At 44.9% G+C, this 22,709-nt stretch overlaps 2 protein-coding genes across 3 annotated transcripts in view; one reads left to right on the forward strand and one right to left on the reverse strand.

The window, feature by feature from the left end:
• Nucleotides 1-22,709, reverse strand: part of LOC119393397 (uncharacterized) — a 316,479-nt gene that overhangs the window by 210,726 nt on the left and 83,044 nt on the right. The gene's annotated exons all lie outside the window — the stretch shown is intronic.
• Nucleotides 1-22,709, forward strand: part of LOC119393398 (uncharacterized) — a 61,876-nt gene that overhangs the window by 27,377 nt on the left and 11,790 nt on the right. The window contains exons 2-3 of the mRNA XM_037660390.2: nt 19,584-19,789; nt 21,168-21,303. Coding sequence (XP_037516318.1) covers nt 19,584-19,789; nt 21,168-21,303 — 342 coding nt within the window. The remainder of the gene's footprint in view (nt 1-19,583; nt 19,790-21,167; nt 21,304-22,709) is intronic.

The raw sequence follows: 22,709 nt of genomic DNA on the forward strand, positions 1-22,709 counted from the left end.
TGCCACGCTCATGGTGCGCTGGCGGCCGTTTCGCTAGCTTGATATACACCAAAATTGGTATCTTGCGACGTGACTGTGTGACAAACATAAATAACACGAGTTAACATGAAAATCATGACACGCATGTCATGTACAGCATGACTTACGTGCCACGCTCATGGTGCGCTGGCGGCCGTTTCGCTAGCTTTATATGCACCAAAATTGGTATCTTGCGACGTGACCGTGTGACGAACATAAATAACACGAGTTAACATGAAAATCATGACACGCATGTCGTGTACAGCATGACTTACGTGCTACGCTCATGGTGCGCTGGCGGCCGTTTCGCTACCTTGATATACACCAAAATTGGCATCTTGCGACGTGACCGTGTGACGAACATAAATAACACGAGTTATGAAAATCCTGACACGCATGTCATGTACAGCATGACTTACGTGCCACGCTCATGGTGCGCTGGCGGCCGTTTCGCTAGCTTGATATACACCAAAATTGGTATCTTGCGACGTGACTGTGTGACAAACATAAATAACACGAGTTAACATGAAAGTCATGACACACATGTCATGTACAGCATGACTTACGTGCCACGCTCATGGTGCGCTGGCGGCCGTTTCTCTAGGTTGATCGACCCCCAAGTTGGTATTGCGCGACGTTACTGTGTGACGAACATAAATAATAGGAGTTAACATGAAAACCATGACACGCATTTTCCTCAATGACATACAAGACGATGTATGCAGCTCTTTGCTGACTGCTTCGCATTACATCGATTCCCACAATGCGTGGGATCTGCCGGCTTTTTATTTATTTATTTATTTATTTATTTATTTATTTATTTATTTATTTACAAAACTGCTACTCTCCTTCGAGAGCGTGGCAGTTGGGCAGTACAATAATTTTTCACAAAAATAATAGACAAAACAGAAACATGAAAGTAAACATAATTTTTTACAAAAAAGTAATAAACGAAACAGAAACATAGAAGTGAACACTTGCAAGTATGATAACAGGACATGAAGACCATAACCACAATTGAAGAATACAGAAGTTAAATAATAGTAATGATAATAATACACAATATATACAATAACTACCAGATAGAAAGCAAGTTATGGTTACAATACAATGCTAAGATCAAAGCGAACGGTAATAGAAATCAAAATATACGAGCGGATAAATGGAATCATGATAGCATTAGCAGCACGAGTCAGAAAGTTATAAAGCAAAAGGAACTGGAATCGCAAGCATTGCAAGGATGTATCAAACATCACTAAACTATCGTAACAAAAATAAGGCTTTTAAAAAGACCCATCTCCTTACCTAACGGACAGTAGATCTCGACAGGTGTCCCTGCATGCACAGCTACTGTTATGCGCGCACAGTTTTTTTCTATCCGTGCAGCAAATTCTGATAATGATTCGGTGTTAGCGATAGTAGCACCAAGTCGATTCCATTCTGCTGTTGCGAGAGGGAAGAATGAATACTTATTAGTGTCGTTTTTACATGCGTATTCTGCCCATGTGCGCGCATGCTTATTACTTGTTTGTCGAGCCTGGGAAAATGATAGGTATTTGGATGAATTTATCTTGTAGTTATTTTTTAGTAGTTTAAACAGGAATTTTTAGAAACAGTGTCTTGAGAATAATGATGAATTTTATTTTTAAATGACACCACTCCGGCGTAAGCTTGCGCAGACCACGCGGTGTTCGGTAAAAGTGTTGCCCACGGTTTACTTAAATGTGGAAGTGTTTGTCGTTCATTACTACCGTTACATGCTATTTTTCTTTATATTACAGATTTAGTTCCTAGCTATATTTGAAAAGAAGCTTGCATTTCTTTATTGCTCAATGGTCATAGATATCTTACGAATTGAACGCTTAGCAATATTTGTCCCCTTATTGTTTCCTCTGCAGTAACTCGCGTTCAGCGTGGTGTTCACATGTTTTCCAGATTTAAAATGACTGTTAACAACAATAATCATCATATCAACTATAAGTAACTATAATAATAATTAACAACTGCAGTTATCTTAGGCGACGAGATCTAATCCAGTTAGTGGTTTCACCATAATATGCGTAATTATGCAGATTGTGGCACTTCGCAAACTACTCAAATGCCTATCCATAAAAAAAGAGAGAGGGATTTACACTGGTTATACTAGGACGATTAGTCACCACCCATATAGTACAACTAGCGCACAACACAAGAGACAGGGCTGGAAGAGATGGTGTCGCTGTAGCCATTTCTAAGACTTTTACTTTATAAAACACTGGCGTTTCTCGGGAACCTAACCGTCTTATGGTTGCTTACAATTGAAGAAATTTAGCTTGGTGGTTAGAAGAAAACGACTAATTACACATACCAACGAACCGCGACGTCATTACCCAACATTTCCTTCCAAAGACAGTTCACTTACAATAAAAATAACAGTGAGTTTCTGTCTCGATCGCTTGCTACTTTTATTTCTCTGGCGTACACTATTCAATTCTCTTCCTCCGCAATCATTCTCGAAACTCGAAAACTCAATAATCCTTTCCTATTCTCGGAATCCCAATTGTGGGGCTTCCTCGTGCATCGGTCACAATAGCACGAGGCAGCTTCGCGTGACGAAAGAACCCAAGTTGCAACACGGCTATGAAAAGAGGACGTCGACGACATCGACAAAGGGCAAGAACCGAAACGGACCAAACACGGTCGCGGCTGAACTTAAAGCACGCGCTATGGTAGGGCTGACCACCCCCTTCCGTACCCGGGTCTTGAGAAGCCGATTCCCGAAGCGGGACGCTGGGAAATATAGAAAAGAAAACAAGAAAGAAGGAACAAAGAAACGCAAGCGGCAAATAGTTTGCGCGCGAGCGTTCTTTTCGTGGTCTTGTAGCCGGGGGGGATACAAGGACGGCTGCGCTGACTCCCAATCGAGAAAAGGGAGCAAGTGAGGGGAGTGGGGAGAGGGGGGGGGGTTTCGTGTCTGTCTTTCAGCTTCGCCTTGTATCGGCATCTTCATGGCGCCAGCGCCACCGCTACTGGCGCCGCGAACCACAATGAAGCCCCGCCGCTTGCGCACTCTGCCTCCGCTCTTTCCGCAGCCCTGACGGCGCCCTTGCCAAGGGAGAGGGAGGGGGAAGCGGCCTCCTAGGGTCCCGATCGGTCGGCGGGACGCAACAGAGCTGGCCCTGTTTTTACGCCGTCCCCTTTCACGACGCCCGAACTTTGGATTGCGGGGCCGTCTGGTAACGATTTCTTTTACGCTTTAAATTAGGTTTCGCGCAAAGTTTCGGCACACTTTGTCGGGTCTTGTGGACACTGAGGCTGACGAAAGACTCGAGAAGGCGCCGTGAACAGGGCCGCGAGGGAAGGATAAACAAGAGGCCGGCGCTACGTCGTAAGATAGAAAACAAGAAGCGGAGAAGAACGGCAAGTTTATGGTGCACCATACACATCCAAAAGGATTATGTCGGCTTGCGGAGGAGAAACGATAATTAGAACGAATAGGGCGCTGGCTGTTGCAGTAATAAAGTTGGATCGAGAAGATGAATGTAGTTCGGTGTACCGTGCGAGGAGACTGAATGACGTTACAGGACAATGCGCGTGTACTACCGCGGACAAAAGTGCCCCGGGACATATTTGAGAAAAATCAGGACGCTTGAGCTCCGCCTTCAAGTGTAGAACGCGATAGCGTAATTGGGCCGAGCGCATAGCCTTCTCAATTGCTAGCCTCGCTTCGGTTCTTGGTGCATGCCTCAGCTGTGCCACAAGGAAACGAACGACGGTGCGCGTAACATTGGCCGTTTCAAACTATCCTAGAATGCCTACTACAAGTACAGTTGTTAAATGCCCACTACGCCATAATTATTCCTTTTGCGAATCAGCGAAGGGCCCACTACGCGTCCGTAAGGCAACACGCGAACCAACGCAGCTGTTCACTTTGTTGACTCACATGTTTTGACGCCTGGCGCGATCCTACGCTTCTGACACGCGATATTACATGCATTAGGAGATTCCTTCTATTACATGAAATTCATGTGGTGTTTTTTTTTTTTTCGAAGCTGTTTCAAGCAATGATGTGGCTCTGAGGTACAACACGTCCTTGCCACGCAGACAGCCTGGGTTTGATTCTCACCCAAAAGCGAAGATTTTTGTTAATTATTCCATCTTCATCTTTTTCAATTTTTCGATCACGGACAAGATGATTTTTCGCTCACAACCAACGACACTGTCACCGAAGCGGACACCGAAAATTCTGCGAAACAAGCTCTTCAACGCAACCTGAATTTTCGCTTGGCTCGAGCACATACCATTTAATTAAAAGCTTCAGGTGGTGGTAGTTTCTGCATCCTACATAGTTATCTGTTAATTTAGAATGGCCACTCATTAGCCTTATTGAAATCTCTTTCTAGTGGAGCCCCTGCCTTCGATATACTTCTCTCTTACGGAGTAAACAGTAACCTCATAATATCTGGGTTTTAACCTCCCAAAACCACGATTTGATTATGAGGGACGCCGTAGTGGAGGGCTCCGGAAATTTCGACCACCTGGGGTTCTTTAACGTGCGCATAAATCTAAGTACACGGGCCCCAAACATTTTCGCCTCCATCGAAAATGCAGCCGCCGCGGCCGGGTTTTGATCCCGCGACTTTCTGGGTCAGCAGTCGAGTGCCATAGCCACTAGACCACCGTGGCGGGGCAAAACCGTAACCTACGATTCGGCATTTATTTCACATAAATCGTAAACCTCTCGTTTTTCGCCCTCCCAAGAAGCAGGGAAATATTGTAAACGTTTCACAAAGGGCTTATAGACTGCCACGAAATACACATTAACCATTTTTTAAATTTAAAGCAAAATTTACGGTCGCAATTCAACATCTGCGTGCATTTCATTCTTTCCACGGTCCACATTCGTCTACATATAAATTTTGTGAGTGATGCAATCATTTTTCTCGAAAGAGCGTGAGAACGAACAAATAGCGTTTTTGAACTCTCCTTGTCGCATTATCAAATTCCGCTGAATACATGCAGATGTGTTGTAGACTAAGTTGAGGCCGGTCAGCACTGGGAGAGCGCAAGAGCATTTACAAAGGTTTCTATCTCAAAACGGTGCAACTAGGTCTTACGTGTTGCAAACATCTTTTGTAAAGTGGGATTTTGCATGAAGGTTCTCGGCCTTTTAAGGCCTATAAACTCAATTAGCGGGTAGCTTCCAAGGAATTTCTTTTTCTGCTTTCCTCATCCCGCCATGTACGTAAGGGTACTTTACTTGCTCGTGAAAAATGGAAAGAAGCGCTTAAGAAAGAGAGTAGTCTAGCAACTGATTAGCAGCTTAATACAATATAATTCAGTTGACGACATATTTTCGCAATGTAAAAAGCTTCTTGACGAGCTCAATAGGCGCGCTTTTTGCTTGTTCACTGCCGAAGAAGTTTTACGTGCCATTTTCTATGTTTATAATCTGGATGAATGGGTTACCATGCGTGTAGTGGAACGTCGTAAAATAAACGTGCCCATTGTTTTTATTGTCCTCGCAAGAAAGTAACATTTCAGTATTGTATTTATTTGCCTGATGTTAGCAACACCAAACAAGAATGACTTAGTATTTTGCAAAGGACTGGAACACAAAACGAGTTCAACCATTGTTTCGCTCTCCGATAATCTGCTAGAAAAATGCTGCTGTTTAACGCGTTTCAATACTTACTCGTGCAGGCTAATTCCGAGAGCCGGTGTGGCGCAAGAATAGGATGATATTTTGTTATAAAGTCTAATGATAACAATGGCTTACCCAAATGCATTCGTTTTTGCATTGCTCATTCGCGAAGCCTTGATTAGCCGGTAAGACAGCAATAATTTAGGCCAATGACTTCATTCATTCCAAGCTATAATGTCTTAGTTTTCTATAACTTCAGTACATCGCACTTAACATGTACAGGGGCCGTTAAATGTTAAGGGATCGCCAGGTATATTAAAACTTTGAATTCTGCAGCACTTCGTGACTTATTTGGTCGAAATGTACAGTACAATTTGTTAGCGTGTTTTAGAACAGGCCGGAAATCTAATTCAATAATAATAATAATATCTGGGGTTTAACGTCCCAAAACCACGATATGATTATGAGAGACGCCGTAGTGGAGGGCTCCGGAAATTTCGACCACCTGGGGTTCTTTAACGTGCACCTAAATCTAAGTACACGGGCCTCAAACATTTTCGCCTCCATCGAAAATGCAGCCGCCGCGGCCGGGATTCGATCCCGCGACCTTCGGGTCAGCAGTCGAGCGCCATAACCACTAGACCACCGTGGCGGTGCAAAATCTAATTCAAGGCATGCTGTCGAAGCAGCGGGAATATTCAGCTTTTCCTTGCGCTTCATGGTCCTCAAACTTATGACGCTGACTGTATATGTGGCACGACGATTTGTATACGAGATGTACCAGATTTTTCTTTGGTTCAACTTTCAAAAATAATAAGCCTTATCGCAATTAAGCTTCGCTAATTTGCGGCCTCTTCCACCGACCGCACCTTTGTGTTTCTATGTGGTTATGGGACCGATACGGCTAACTTTAGCCCAAATATTATTGAAGGCCCTTATAAAGAAAAATTAAAGTCTTTAAGTTTATTCACCGCAGGGCAGTAATAATAATATCTGGGTTTTAACGTCCCAAAACCACGATATGATTATGAGAGACGCCGTAGTGGAGGGCTCCGGAAATTTCGAACACCTGGGGTTCTTTAACGTGCACCTAAATAAAGTACACGGGCCTCAGACATTTTCGCCTCCATCGAAAATGCAGCCGCCGCGGCCAAGATTCGATCCTGCGACCTTCGGGTCAGCAGCACCGCAGGACAGTAATCTCAAACTAATTTCTTGCCTTATCATGACAACGCTGACCGTTATTCCTTATCTTTTATGCACAAAACTGCCGCCCTGTTTTGTACACTTCCTATTTCTCAAATCAAAGCGCTTTCCGACGAATACCATACAAGTGCACGCGTACTATAATACCGGTCTTACAAACGTAAACAATTCTAGAAACCTTAACTTTACAAAACCGTCTCACACACTGGCGGAGATATAGACGTAAAACGGCTGAATACGCAACACTGTCGCGCCGCGACCGTGCTGCGAAAGGAAACCAGCTGCCACGCCACGTCTACAAATGCAGGGTCACGGCATCACGTGGAAACAGGGAAGGGAGGAAGAAGAGGCGGCAAGGCGCAAGGTCGCTGGCAAGCCGTTTTCCCGTCCGCTGTTTAATGGCGTCGTCGTCGTTTGCTCCCATACACCTTGGCGATATTAAAACCGCCCTTGGCGCGCTACATGCGCCAAATGATACAGCCAACACGGAGGAGTCCCAGAAAACTGCGTGGAGGGTAGAGCGGAAGGGTTAGTGTAAGAGAGAGGGACCCACTTAATCATGGCCGCTGTCAGCAAACGCCAACGTCGGCACTGGACATGGGTGCAATTAGGCAGCTTCGTTTCTTGGCCGACTAATAAGACCGGCGGCGGCGACGGTGGCGCCTCTATTTGCGGTTGCAAACGAGGCTAGAGCGCTGATAGCCGCGCGACGCCACGTTTCTAACCTGCAAGCGTCGGTCGTAGTTCATCCCCCAGAGCAGCTCGTGTAGTTTCTATAGCGCGTGGGATTCCCTATTGTCGCTTCTCGATGTCATTCTGCACGAGGCGATGATGACGTCGGTATAAGATGCTGATGCATTAATTAGTTCCACCGTTCCAGCTTTGTCTGCCCATTGCCCCGTAACGCTTCTCTCGGCTCCAATCGATGCAGGTCGGTCGTATTGCTTATCTATATAACTTCTCCCCCCATTGCCCAATCCCACCGACCGCGAGACCAGATAGACAGTTAGGCGGCCACTAATCACGCTATCTACCGAGAACGAGCCGCTGACTTCGAAAGACGCGCTGACCGCAGACAATTAGTAGGAAACACAGTACCCTAATTTGCACCAACCGCACGTGGCCACTACGCTGCTTCGATCGCCATCAGCTACTTTGGCGATCACGAAATAAGCTTAACAGACCGCAATGGTGCCCGGAGTTTTGAGGTTCCGCACTGGTGTATGCAATGTGCGTAACAGTTTGAAAACGCCTAGAGGCTCGGGCTGACCAGTTTGCGGTGACATCTACCGTAACCCTGGTTTTTATCTGCCCTTCTATGCACTCTCTCTCCCTCTCGTAACTCTACCTATAACTTACAAACGCCTACGGACTTGCGTGAACGCCTTTGACTATTGCAAATTGCAATAGGCACATTCACGTCAGCGCATTTAGTGCTGGTTCCCTTCTTTCCTTTCCTTCCTCCCTCTCTCTCATCTTTCCACTCCCCTTTCCCATTCCCCCAGAGTAGGGCAGCCGACCGGCATGTGTCTGGTTAACCTCCCTGCCTTCTCCCATTTGTTTTCTTGATTGCTTCCTTCATTCCTTGATTTGTACAGAGGCCGACTTATTAACTTAAGCGTTTGACGAGACGGAGTGCTGTTGCGGGATTTGAAGCTTCGTAAATATTGTTTCGCTTTGATCTCAAAAGAGTTTTCATGGTCGGTGGTGGTCGGTCGGTCTTTTTCCGCCTACACGAATGCGCCGATTGAAAGGATGTGTGCTTTCGCTTAATCCAAGTGCAGCGAGCTCGTAACCGCATGATAAGCTCTTCGAGACGCGCATACTGTAGCCACAGAGAATTCGGGCCTTTGTACGTTTAGATACTGTAATATACTGCTCCGACAATCCTCAGTGACTGCCGAGAAAAAAAAATAAAGAACCCATTTGCCTTCTACGTCTGCGCTCGTGCGACTGGAACCACTACACAAAAATAGAATCATGTTTAGGGACATAACGTGGAGCCGTTAACTAGCTAGGAAATAATTACATTTCGATCTTTTAATCGAATCGTTGGTTCTCAAGCATTAGCATCAATCTGTAGCTTGCAAGCTGTGCAGTTCACTTTGGTCAAGTGCTTTTCCCGCGGTCCTACCGAGAGGGTAGCGTATTAATTCCTACCTATAAACATTTGCGTGCGGCGACATAAAACAGGCTTGTTGAGCAGTCGTCAGGGACTGGTGCAGAATAGAAATTATCCGAAGCGTTACTGCGGTGGTAGCTTGTGTCTCTGGACAGTGTCAGGTGTTTGTTGTACTGCCTTCTCGTATATGGAAGAAAGAACTAGAGCATTGGCTTACAGTGTATAACTTTTCAAATTATCGGCTTTGCTGGCACTGGCGTACTGGCACCGGCACAGCGCGAAATTAGTGGGATTCTCATATTTTCGAACAGAACGAAGTAGCGTTCTGTGGTTGTCCTGACATTAAATATGCTTCATTAGTGCAGAAGCTACGAGGCGTGCTGTGACACTCGGTATTCTGTTCGGAGTTCACCGGACGATGCTATGCCACAGAAAGTAGCGCTGTGCAAGGACACACGAATGTTTCTTCGCGGGTAAGAGTATAAGATATGATTGAGGCATTGAATTGTGTTGGTAGACGAAGTGCGTACCCAGAAATTCATTTCGATGGGGATTCAACTATCGTGCAATATATGTTCGTGCGTGCGTGCGAAATTGAAAATTTTCGGGAGGGGGGGGGGGATTGAGTAACGGTCTGCCACATTGTTGCCGGCACACCCCTGGCTACGCCGATGTGGAAGACCGACATTCAATCCAATCATGAGACAGGTAATTTTTCCTCAATTTCATTCGTTAAAGCGTTTATTCACATGGTAAGAAGGAAAAAAGATCCAACGCGTTGGGTCAGTCAGGCCTTTTGAGTAGCACGAACCATACTTGGATGTGCTTGGATGAACGACACTACATTTTCGCTTGGTGAAAAAAAAAAATTATACATAAACTTCTTTTCAACACACCTGCACGTACTTGTTTATTCTCTATCTCTCTTTCTTCACGACAGCTTCGGCAACACGGAAGCTGCCACTGTCAGCATAGTCCAAAAGGGCTCGCCGACATAGCTTCGCTTGAAGCAACAACAGAACAACAATGCTTTCCTTTTTGGCAAAGTCACTACAGCTTCAACAAGATTACAATACTCTCGATTAGCTTTTTCTAATAGCCTTTACATGCTTTGTGGTTGGGTTACGAAGGCTGAGGTTACGAACTCCCTAAGCAGCCGGTCCGTGACCTCGATGCTGCCAAGAGCAAAGCTCACGAGCTCTTTGCCGAGAAGCTCATCTTCACTGCCGCAGACGCGCCCTATAGAAAGATGCACGATCGTCGCTGGCGGCTCCTGGAACTTGGGCCTCCATGGTGCCCAAGCGAGCAGTTTGATTAAAAAGGCAGGAGTGGACGCCATGTACGGGAAGAGGGTGACCATCCCTCGCCCACCAGGACGTTTCAACAAAATGAGCTGCGTCATCACTAATTCAGTTCGGCAGTGGCCGCACTAGCACGGACATACTTACCCGCCCCCCCCTTTTTCATCGTTGTCTTCTTTCGTCTTTTTTATGTTTGTTCACCTGTCGCACACTAAAGTAAAGTTATACATCGCACGAAGCCGCGAAGGAAATGTGCGTGAAGCGGGCAATGGCCTTACTCCGCAGGGCTGAACATTTAGTTGTTCTGGGTTAACATGCATGCTTGCTTTACTTTTTCGTTTTCCGTTCTTTTTTTTATGTCATCACTTCCCACTGTCCCCAAAAGAAAGCTATCAAGTATTCAGTGTTAACACGGGGCCGCCTTCGATGCTTCCTCGATAAAAGGGAAGCTATCGTGAGGATCTGTGGTACTTAAGCTTGTTTCGAAATCAAATTAATTTCGCGCTCTACTTATAACTAATAGCAATCATTAAAGGAAGAAAAGGGTGCACAGGAAAATGTAGATGAAGTAATCTAGAGCTGAAACAACAAATGCCTCTGTAGCCGATATTACTACAAGGAGCCTTGTTTGTGTCAGAGCAACAACTTGTATAGCTAATAAAATTCGAGAGATCCCACGCCTTGTGGGAATCGGTTTCATGCGAAGCAGGCCGCGAGTTGTGCTATGCTGCATTTTTTGGCTTTTACCAAGCGTTACGAGGTGGATTGGCGTGTTTAAACAAGTGTAGTAGTTGTGTGCGCATCCTGGGCTTACCAGGCACGTCGACAACAATGGTGTTTAAAGGGTAACTTATGGCCTGACGTAACGTCAGCAGTCATGCTAGAGCAGATACGTCAGTGAGCGAAGTGCAATTTATGGTCAGATGATGTGAATATCATACGTAACTTAAGTTAGCGTACTCATCCGGGGCCGAGTAACGCTAAAATATTGCTTGCTGAATCACAGGAAAACAAATGCAAGGTTTATTGGGATGCTATAAAAGCGGAGCCAACACTGGAACCACAGATGTCAACCTGACATGACGCCTGTATCGTGGGAGTACATATGTATTGTTTATTGCTATGTTATAAAATTAGATAGCCAGCACCACAACCACAACTGACGTTGCACCGACATTACGCCTGCATCGGGTGTTTTTCCAAAGCAGTTTCTAGACGTGGCGTGGCTCTGTGGTAGAATATTTGACTGCCACGCAGAATGCTTGGGTTCGATTCCTACTGGGATCCTGATTTTTATTCTTTGCATTTGTTGGGTGAACGCTCCCGATGTCGGTTTCTCTTAACGCTCCCGCATCTGGGTAGCTATAAACTGTCAATAACCTGTGGCGCGTATCCGTACACCGCGGCCCGTGGTAAACAAACGTGTATGTGCCACACGTGTCTGAGAAAAGGGTTTGACGACATACCCGACAAGATTTTCACGTTATTCATGTCATGACCAGTCATATTCATCAAATCCTCCGATGCCGATTTTGGTCTACACCAAGTTAATGAGGCGATCACGAGAGCACCCAAACGTAGGCGGATAGATAGATAGATAGATAGATAGATAGATAGATAGATAGATAGATAGATAGAAATGCTCAAAGTGCCTAAGGTTTGTCAAGAAATGCTTCGCATTTAAAATTGTTGGAGTTTTGCATACCAAAACACCGATATGATCATGACAGACGCCGCAGTGGAGGGATCCGGAAATTTCGGCCACCTGAAGTTTATCATGCACCTAAGCACACGGGGCTCCAGCATTCCGCCTCCACCGAAATGCGGCCGCCGCAGCCGGGATTCGATCCCGCGACCTAAGGGTCAACAGTCAGGCACCGTAATCCCTAAGCCAACACAGCGGATGCAACTGGAATAGAGACATCGCTCTATTCCCGATCCGGTTGAGCGAATAACGCTGTGGGATGGAATGAAAGAATCAAATAATAAAAACAAGAAAGAAAAGAGGTGGCACTACCAGCATAAAGTTGTGTTGTGCAATATTTCTGTAACTAAGCTTGCATTTATAACTAGCACAGTGGAACCAATCGTTAGCCCGAACCCGTTCTTTTTCTTAGTAATTTTACCGGAGACAAAAGAGGGGAAATACCACAATACAACAATCCAAAACGCCTGTGCTTCGCAAAATAAGTGATGCTCCTTCGCCCAACTTATTTATTTTATTTCCCTATATCAGATCGTTCGCCACGCTTGGACAAAAAACAAAGCGGAACGGTACCGCGTGGCCATAGCCGCGGTCTTCCTCCCATGTTCACCGCAATGTATTTTTTTAAAGTTCCAATGAAATTACGCACGAAAAAGCGCCAATGAAAATTACCTCGCAAATCTGCCACGCTCCAGTGTCCACGCTCGCTTCACGCAATTAGTGTCGCGCTTGCCATAATTAATTTTCTGTCGCCGGCAGGCAACTCAATTTTCTCTCTCCCAACGCCACGCCGAAAGGCACGGAAGAACTTTTATCGAATGTGAAGCGTCCGATACCACGGGCGCAGCTACACCGCTACCGACGTAGCGAGGATATTCATTTTCGGATACTACCGTTCACGCGGCCGCGTGTCACTTTTTGCAGGTATACCACAAACACACGTACGAAATGTAGCCGTTGGCGGCCAGAGTCGTGCGAAAATTGACAAATTCGACCACAGAGCAGCTGACTACAGTAAAACCTCGGTGATACGAATCTCGCGGGGTTACAAAAAATATTCGTATCATCCGAAATTCGTATCACCAGAAAACACGGAAAATTAGTATGCGACAAAAGAAAGTTGGCATACGTTTTGATTTAGTGTTTCTCAGGGCCGCAGCGACGTCATAAACAGCTCTGAAAGATGGCCAGTAAAGTTTTTAGATGTCAACGATCATACTTGTACTCGTAAATATACGGTACATGCGCGCGTGTGTAATTAATGAACCAGATGTGTTGTGCCCCGTGACCGCCTGCCTAATCTTACTACTCTTTTTTGCATGACACCAAAGTACTGCGGCGAATGTGACTTAAGAAGCGCTTTGCACTCGATAGATAGAGGCCAAGCTCCTACGCCAAGACCGCCTGCTTCGTCTTTTGGGGTCTTCGTCCACCTTTAATGGGACTTCATGACGGACCCGCAGCCCAAGTTTCAGTCTTGTTTCATAAAACGTCTGATTGCGGGGACATGGCTTGCATCGACGTGGCAGGCACGTTAACACAGTACAACGACGCTGCTGCCTCGAGCACAGGAGCACGCGTCAACGTGTCGAAAAAAAAAAAAAAAGCGCGGCGTCAACGTCATCTGTAATCTCAACGCGAAGGCGCCTAAAGGCCTTCGATATTCGCGCGCATGCCCGCGCCCGCGCGTGACTGCCGCGACAGCGCGGGCAGCACCTGTTCGTACCTGTGCGCTATAGCGTACGTTCGTATCAAACGTCGCGGTGTGCAAATCGGTTCGCAACAACCGTGCTCCAATACATTGCAGGCTAATGGGCCTTGGCCGGGACCACAGAAAAATTCGTATCACCCCGAAATTCGTACGAGCCGTGATCGTATCACCGGGGCTTTACTGTAATTAGACAATTCCCGGAGTGTCGTCTAAGAGCTATCCGAAAAAAAAAGAAAAAAAGAAAGAAAACTCGCTTCTATAAAGTCAAGCATTCGTTTTTCTTGCCTTTTAGCCGCGTGGTCTTGAAGCGCCGTTGTAGTGGCACGTGCGAAAATTTGTTAGCTCAATTAAAAAAAAATACATTTAAAAAAAGATCCTAATTCTTGTTGCTGAAAGCAAGGAAGCGAAAGCTTTAACAAGTGTTCGAATATTCTCCTTTACTTTCTTAACATCTCGTGAGCCAGAAAACTACTGCTGCTGCCAAGAAATGAGAAGCTATGTAATTTTCACTAACAGTTAAAGAAAAACGGACTCGTTAATATCTCACGTCGTAGAATATGAGATCTATGCTTCTTACGCTCCATTTGACATTTGCCAATTTCTAATGCCATTGTTTGTATTATGCTCCTTGGGTGTCGACAACATTTAAACAAGCGTTTTTCTAGCAGTCACTACCAAATTTTAACGCGATAGCGTTAAAGAGCTCGTATCGCAGAAATTCCGCCGTCGGCGTCGGCGCCGTTGGTTGTGAGCGAAAAATCATCATCTTGTCCGTGACCGAAAAATCAAAAAAGCTCCAAATAAAATAAATAATAAAAATGTTGGGTCCAAGTGAGAATCGAACCCAGGCCGTCTGGGTGGCAAGCAGGTGTTCTACCACAAAGACACGCCTCTGCTTGGAGCTGCACTGAAAGTAACTTTCACGCTTCCCAGAAACACGCGTCCTGTATACAGGTGTCACAATACGAGATGTAATATCGCAGTAATATTGCGTGGTACAAGCTTACATTACCATCGGGCGTCACACCATGTCACTATCATAACGACTTGGTGATTTAAAGACAGCCACCCATTACAAAAGGCACACACATTACTGCGCGTATTCCCTTAAGAGCACATAGTGGGTGCATCGCAACTTCGAAAAAGTTTCTCGCGCATAATTGCTCCTGATTTAAAGCATGCTACCCATTACATAAGGCACACACATTAGTGCGCGCATTCTGTTAAACACTTGTAGTGTTCGAAGTGCGCACTAGGGCCAGGATATCGCTATCGCGTTCAACTCTTAAAGGCGAAGCTTAAGCATCCCCCAATTTTTTTGTCCACATCACTACACAAGGTGCAGATTCATTACTGGTTTGGGAGCTTTTATACCATTTGTATTAGCTTTAACACCAGCCTATCTGCTTTTTTTTTTCTTCTCATTGTCTCGTGTTCCCGCAGTATATCTTTAGCTGTCTGGAGACTATCACCCGTGTTTACGTCATGTACCGCGTCAGTTAACTCCTGAGCAGCACGATTAAAGAAGGCCCACTTTATTTTATGAGAAATTGCGAGAATAGGCCTATTGCTGCAACCTGTATGCAGAAAAAAAGAACGAAACGATATCTAAGCCGAGATTCAAGAATGGTTCTTTAATATACAGCGAAGCACTACGGAGACTACAGTGTACGGCGTCCATGATCGGACGTGTACAATGACGGTGCGCGATGCATTGAAGGAGGCCAGAAATGAGCCTCGCTTGCAAGGGGTAACAAACCGATAAAAAGACACTATAGCCTATGGTTACAGGGCAGGATACTGAAGTAGAGCGCCTCTTCACTTAGCCCCGCTAATTATCTTCTGTTCCTTATGGGTCCATATTGTCTTTATGATGGAAATTTATTTACTCGTTTCAAGGCAAATGATGGTGCTACGGGATGTAATAAATGTGGGCTATATGCTTCCCGCAGTGTCCCACAAATTTATGGGAGCTCAGAAAAAAAGTTAGAGAATACTGGCAAGTTTGGACAGGCGCTCTCCCACATTACAAAAATTACTTAGACCGGGGCCTGAAAAGTATCTTCAGAAAAAGACGATCATCTTCTAAACGATTTCTTAGTGGACACCAGACTAGATAGGCGCTTGTGTTGAGCAGCTATGTTTAGCTACATACGAACTGAGGTGTTAGTCTGTATGCTGCGAGTAGAACTTGGATAGAAATGTGCGCTTGTGAACGTTCTACTGCAAAGTGAACTAGAGCAAGCGAGCTGTCTATTGCCATTTTACTAGTATTTTCTTTATTCGTTTCAGTTTGCTATATGCTTTTCTCCTGGCTTCGTTTTTGTTTACGCGTAACTATTTCCTTTTTCTTCTTTGCGCTGCAGAACTTATAGAAACAGAGTAGCCATGGTGATATAAATTGCAAACTCTTTACAGCGGTCCAGTTACAACATAACAGAACAAATCTTAAAAAAAAAACACAGACAAAAATTTCCCGCTTCTTCAACCACTCGTTGGTTTCATAGGTGATCGGGTTGGGTTTTCTCGAGGCTCGAAATACGGCGGCGCGCGAGGGACGGCGCAACGCTTCGGCGGCGCAGTCGGTCGCACATTCTCGCTCTATAAGCGGCAGCCACGACGACAACAAAGCAACAGTAAAAACAGCAACGTCAGGAGCGCGACAATGACGGCCTCGATCTCGCACATCCGGGCAGGCCAGGTGGGCCGTCATGACGTCGGGGCCCGGCGAATCCGGCGCCGGACCCCGAGCACAGGGGCGGGGTCCGGCGCTTCGTCGAGCCGCCGTGCGAAAAGCTGAGTGAGGAAAGGAGAAGAAAAAAAATGAAGGCGAGCGAGTGCGGCTCCTTGTTCTCTATACTATATACGCGGCCGCGCCTCCCAGGGCCGACGCGGAACAACGCTTCGAGCACACGCATCGTCGACGATGCCATCGAGCACCGCTCTCGGAGCAGGGGTGTCGCCGATAACGTGGTACACGGCCTTGCTCCGCCGGATATACCTTCTCCTCAACTACCGACGTCTCGCTAACTCTTTCTCTCCCTTATCTTCTTTTATCATCTCTTTCTTAGCATCCATAGCATGCGTCATAGTTTCCGTCAAGAGAGGACGGATAATTTCGGACCGACGAGCGATAACATTATTAAAAAAAAAACCATGCCTTGATGAGAATATGTGTCGCCTGTTTCAGGTAACACTTTAGAAAAGCACAGTGTTTCCGAGGGGAGAAAATTCCGGTGAATCCCGCGCATTGTGGAATCTATTTCGTGCGAAGTAGTCAGCGAGTACCTGCGTATGCCGCACTTTGAATCAAGTCTTACGTGAGTTCCAGCGTTACGCCAGAAAATGGGTTACCGTTCATACGTCTTGATAGTGATGTCAGGACCTGACAGTCATGTTCGTCGTATTCTGGTACAACCTTATGCCGATTTCGGTGTGTACCAAGTTAAGGGGACGACCACGAGAGCGCCCAGACCTAGGTGGCGAGTTATAGAAACGGTCAAAAGGCCTTTGGTTCTCTCAGAAGCGCTACGCATTTAAAAACGAGTTTCTTCGATACTTAACTGTCAGGTGCGGTGGACATCCATTGATACTAAAAATCACTCTAATTAATAACTGTACAACTGAGATTATGTAGTGGTATTTGTGTTATTTGAGCTTACAGTCTTTCTTACTTTTCTGTCCCCCCTTACCCCTTCCCCAGTGCAGCGTAGCAAACCAGATATGTTTTCTAGTTAACCTCCCTGCCTATCCGCATTACATCTCTCTCTCTCTCTCTACAGTACTATATTGGATTCGACGATATGTATCCGGCGTCCTTGCAAGGCATATTCACATGAACTGAAATTTGAGGGTGGGCGGATTTTGTTATATGCAACATTAAACTGGCGGTAAGAATGCATATACCGTTTAGTTAATTGTGTGCTGCAATGCCTAATAAATCGAGCAAAAGGCAAGAAATCACTGATCTAAGTGCTGCTGCTGCTAGCTTACCGAATAGCATACACACAGATGAGCCCCTCTAGGTGAACTGGTGGCTGGTTTTGTTGTACAGGAAATTACGAAATGAAAAAAAAAAAAACTGTACCTAAATATTCTCGCCGCAATAAGCTTATGCTTTTGAGCCCATAATTTTTTTGATAAAGAGAATACTTATATGTCCTTCCTCCCAGCGCATTGCGTGCCTGCGCTTGGTCGGATCGTCGCTAAAGTGCATCAAATTTTAATGTGGATTCGGACATGGTGTATTATCCACCCAAAAAGACTCAAATTCTTCTTGCTTCGACCGGTCTTAGTGCGAGATAGCGGAAAGAAAACAGCGCAAAAGACGGAGCACCAGAGAAAAGGAACCACAAGCAACAGCGCTGACTTACAAAAATGCTTTAATCGTCAAAACCACGCAATATATGCTAGCGCAGTGCAAACGATGGAAAGAAAGGACAACTGATAAACAAAAGATAACATGAACAAACCATCAGTATTATCATAGTAACCCATCCGCATTTTGAGTACAACCATCAGATAGATAATCAATTTCCTTTCCTTTCAAGGCAAGTACTGATACTGATAGGATAGTTACTGATACTGATAGTTTGTTAATGTTATCTTTTGTTTATCATTGTCACTTCTATCCACTGTTTTGATGGCGCAATGAAGAGTAGTGAATTGCCGAGAAAGGAGATTACTGACGTGAATCACATGAGTCGCGTGGTTTTCGATTTTCGCACGTATGATGAGTAGGCTTGTGATCCATGCACTGTTGAACTCGTTGTAGAACAATAATTTTATAGCATTTAATTAACCACTTCGAGAAAGCTTCCGTTCACATACTCCCTTCAGGCACAAATTATGATGCAATGTCTGCAAATTGGTCAAATTCGCACAACATAAATCTAAGGCACTCGATATTTCATTCCAAGAAAGAAAATGAAGTAATAAGTTGTTTTGTGTGTGTTTCTGTAAATGATCGTAATTAGCTTGTAAATAAATATTTCATTACTTCAGCCAGTCACGCTTCATTTTTACATACAAAGAATCAATTCGTATGCTCAAAATATGTGCGTAATTTGTTTTTGGTTGTATCCATTATAGGGTAAAAAAAATAATACTATCGACATTGGTCCATGAACGCGCCACGTCAAACATCGTAGCGCCTTCACAAAAGTGATTGGATTCAGTCATGAGCAGCCCATTCAGGTTAAGTCAAGACACACCGGTTATTCAGGAGGTTCAATTCACCCTACACCCACTGTATCTTGCCCTTTATTGGCCAGTGGTCCAAATAACTGGCAAAAACAGTGTCGTCCACACATGTGGACATTGCGCCTTAAGGAGATATGTTATAAGATGTGAGCTGCACAATATCTCATTCCCAGGATCTTGGGACATGTGTACGTGGTGCCATCTCTCAGTGGCGGCAACAGCATCCTGCCATAACTGAATGGGAAAATGACGAAAAAAATTCTATCTGACGAAAAAAAATGTAGTTACCAAAAAAGCACTCCCGATTCTATACAGCAGAGACCTGCTTGAACATTCTTGTAAAATTAGTGTCACACTACAAAGCTTGTGGCTTCCCAGGATAATTGAAAACCGCCCATAAAAAAACACATGGGCCCCCATTGTAAAATATAAACACTCTGGGAAGTCACATGGTTTGTAGTGCGACACTAATTTTAGCAGAATGTTCAATTAGGTCTTTGCTGCATAGAATCGGGGGTACTTTTTGGTAACCAGCTATTTTCGTCAGATATGATTTTTTTGCTTGTTTTCCATTCAATTACGGCAGGGCGCGGCTGTCACCGACGAGAGATGGCGCTACGTGCACATGTCCCCAAATCCTGGTCATGTATTATGGTACGCGTTCATTGCCGTAATTGCTCCAACCGTTCACGCAGGCATGTCGTGTCTTCGACTACTGGAGATGTCGGCTCCGTCGGCGGCGATCCACGGCCGCGGCATGTGGCTCAACTGCAGCTTCGACCTCGAGTCCGACGAGCTGTACTCGGTCAAGTGGTACAAGAACGACACCGAGTTCTACCGCTACATTCCACGGGACAGGCCGCCCGCGCAGAACTACGACCTGCCGGGTGTGGTGGTCGACGTGAGTGAACGCTGCCGGACGCATCACCTCTCGCATCGCACGATTGAACATTCTTTTAAGCGGAGCTTTTGTAACTCACAGATTTCAGTGGCGTTGTCGTAGGCAAAAAAAAAAGCAGTAGTGGGTGAGCGTATAGAAAATGCAGCACTGTATGATGCACCGGTCACCTGCGTATTCGTATGCTCCGTTTTCCAATAATTGATGCTCTCTCGATCGTGAGTTCGTCGGCGATCAGGTGTTTCGGACATGTCAGTCTGATCTTTTATGTAGATGACTTGTCATATCACGTTGTCACATTTCATTGTTGCCTGTATACGAACGCATGGTCGTCGTTGTTGCCCATAGGAACTGAAGTGTTGCGCTTTGAGCACGCGGATATAGATGCGATTCCTGGCATGGTGAAAGGCAACAATGAGGGGGGAGCGTTGCGCGAGGCAATGAAAAGAAAGAAAGAAAGAAAGAAAGAAAGAAAGAAAGAAAGAAAGAAAGAAAGAAAGAAAGAAAAGACAGAAAGAAAAAAGAAAGAAAGAACGAACGAACGAAAGAAAGAAAGAAAGAAAGAAAGGAAGAAAGAAAGAAAAAGTGAAGTATAGTACGTCAGGTGCGCAGATGGAAAGCTTCGCTTGCCCCAATTTTCTCGATAGGGCAAGGGTTCTCGAATTATTTCATATACGAGTTCCGCACAGGGACCGGAGCAATGTCTTTTCAATCAATCAATCAATCAATCAATCAATCAATCAATCAATCAATCAATCAATCAATCAATCAATCAATCAATCAATCAATCAATCAATCAATCAATCAATCAATCAATCAATCAATCAATCAATCAATCAAATCAATCAACGTGCATTGCTAATTCCAGAAAGCTAAATGTGTCTATCCATGTTCTGGTATTCCGCACGCTGTACGAAGGTAATCGCGGTGTATTCACCATGAGAAGGTACTCATGTGTATAAAGTAGAAACGGAACATTGGGAAAAGACACGAAACACCACAGAGAGCAGAGGCATACAAAAAGTGCTTTCTCTTATTTTTGTGCGGTTTCATTCAAAAGCATTGTCTTACTGGCTCGTATCGACACCTTTAATGCGCACCTTTTTTTTCTGTGCTACATCAGAAGGAGCTTGCAATGCCGACAGTCATGTTACCTCTCCACTATCTTCAAATTATTATTATTATTTTTTTTTGCCAAAATAGAGCATTCCTCAACGTAACCTGCGAGGTCTTACGCATTTTACCCGGATAAAGTCATATGGTATCAATAACTGCTTTAGCTGAGCATTGCTATGAAAGCATTCGCCTGACGTAATTATGGACCACCAATGCGCGTCCTGAAATATTAGTACAAAAAATGACTGATTCCCTTGCTTCACAGATGGCCCGGTCTCGTGAGGGTCACGTGTTCATCTCATCAGTGAACCTGTCCACCGAGGGAAACTACCGCTGTGAGGCGTCGGCTGAGGCGCCTTCCTTCCAGACTGTGGTCCAAGAGAAGGAGGTCAAGGTCTTCGGTGAGGATAAAATCTTAGCCTTGCGCATTCTTCTTCTTAGTAGTAAAACCCAGAAATATTGAACGACATTTCCTAGGGATTCCCAGTGAAACCTTCATTACATGTAAAACGAGACAGAAGGAACATTACGTCGTAACATTTGCTGCAGGTATTCCTAAAGGCAGAACCGTGAAAAGCAACTCAATTAGTTTGTCACTGAATGTTGCATTTGAATGTTGCAGCAATTTCAATGACAGCCACACGTGCTTCCATTTTTGCCGAGATGTGTAGCCTGTCCAACTATTTGTGTTCTCTAAGGCTTCTGAAAACGTATTGATATCCCGTGCAGTGACTATGTATTATTGTATGAGTGAACGTGTGGTCAAAAGTGTGCGATGCGCCCTTGTTCACATTTTATGTATGCTGTTGGTCACGTATTCATGCTTTACTAATGAGGTATTACTTCAAGTTTTTTGTGTATTTGTAGGGTAACAATGTGACAATGCAAACAGGACAGTTAAGAATGCTGAAGTGCAGTCTTTGTTGCGCGTAAAAGGCACAATTGCAGTCGTCTAAAAAACAACATTCTTCGTCCAGTAATTTCTCGCTTTCACTTTCATTTTACAACGTAATGATCGTTTAATAACCTTAGTCTCCCTTCTTTTGAATGCTGAACTATTCCCCTCTGCTGGATTTTGCGAGATCGTGTCATGGCAGTTTTTTTAGCCAATCAGGGAGGGCATAGCAGCCTCTTAGCCAATCATAGCTGACACGATAGCCCATTACACAGTAAACGCCATTTAAAAATTTAAGAAAAAGCGCCTTGACCCGATGGAGAACACCGTTTTCATGCTACGGGTCAGTTTAATCTCAATCTTTCTGAACGCTGTCTCTGTATGGAAGGCTGTGTTGTGTAAAGCCTCATTGCAATATCACTCATCTCCCATTCCTAGTTATGTTAAAGAGACGGTGTTTTCTTGAATGTCTACTAATCAAAATAAGTTTTTTGTAGCCTCGCGTAAGGCTGACCAAATATTATGCCAGTCATTGTCAAATGATCAATATGAAATGTTGTACCTTATTTGAATGGAATATACTACCTCACGTCATGGTCTATACGAATGGAATGTGTCAAAGAGTATTTGCACCTGGCACATATTTGCACGTTTCATTGCGCCCCGCCTTCAAGGAGGCTACTAGCTAAATCTCTAATGAAAACATTCAAGGTACCAGCAGCCCTTATCGCGATATTTCTGCTTTTTGTGCAGTGAACGGGCATCATAGCTCTTCACCGTGCACGCCGGGAAACCTTTCCGTTTGCCAAATGTAACTTTTCTGTTTCACGAAAACACCCACAGTATAGAGTCACACTTTAAGCCACAGTGCAAAGCCGCACTTTAAAGGGACAGTGACCAGACAATGTGTTG

Source organism: Rhipicephalus sanguineus, chromosome 5, assembly GCF_013339695.2.
Source record: "Rhipicephalus sanguineus isolate Rsan-2018 chromosome 5, BIME_Rsan_1.4, whole genome shotgun sequence".
NCBI classification, from domain to species: domain Eukaryota; kingdom Metazoa; phylum Arthropoda; class Arachnida; order Ixodida; family Ixodidae; genus Rhipicephalus; species Rhipicephalus sanguineus.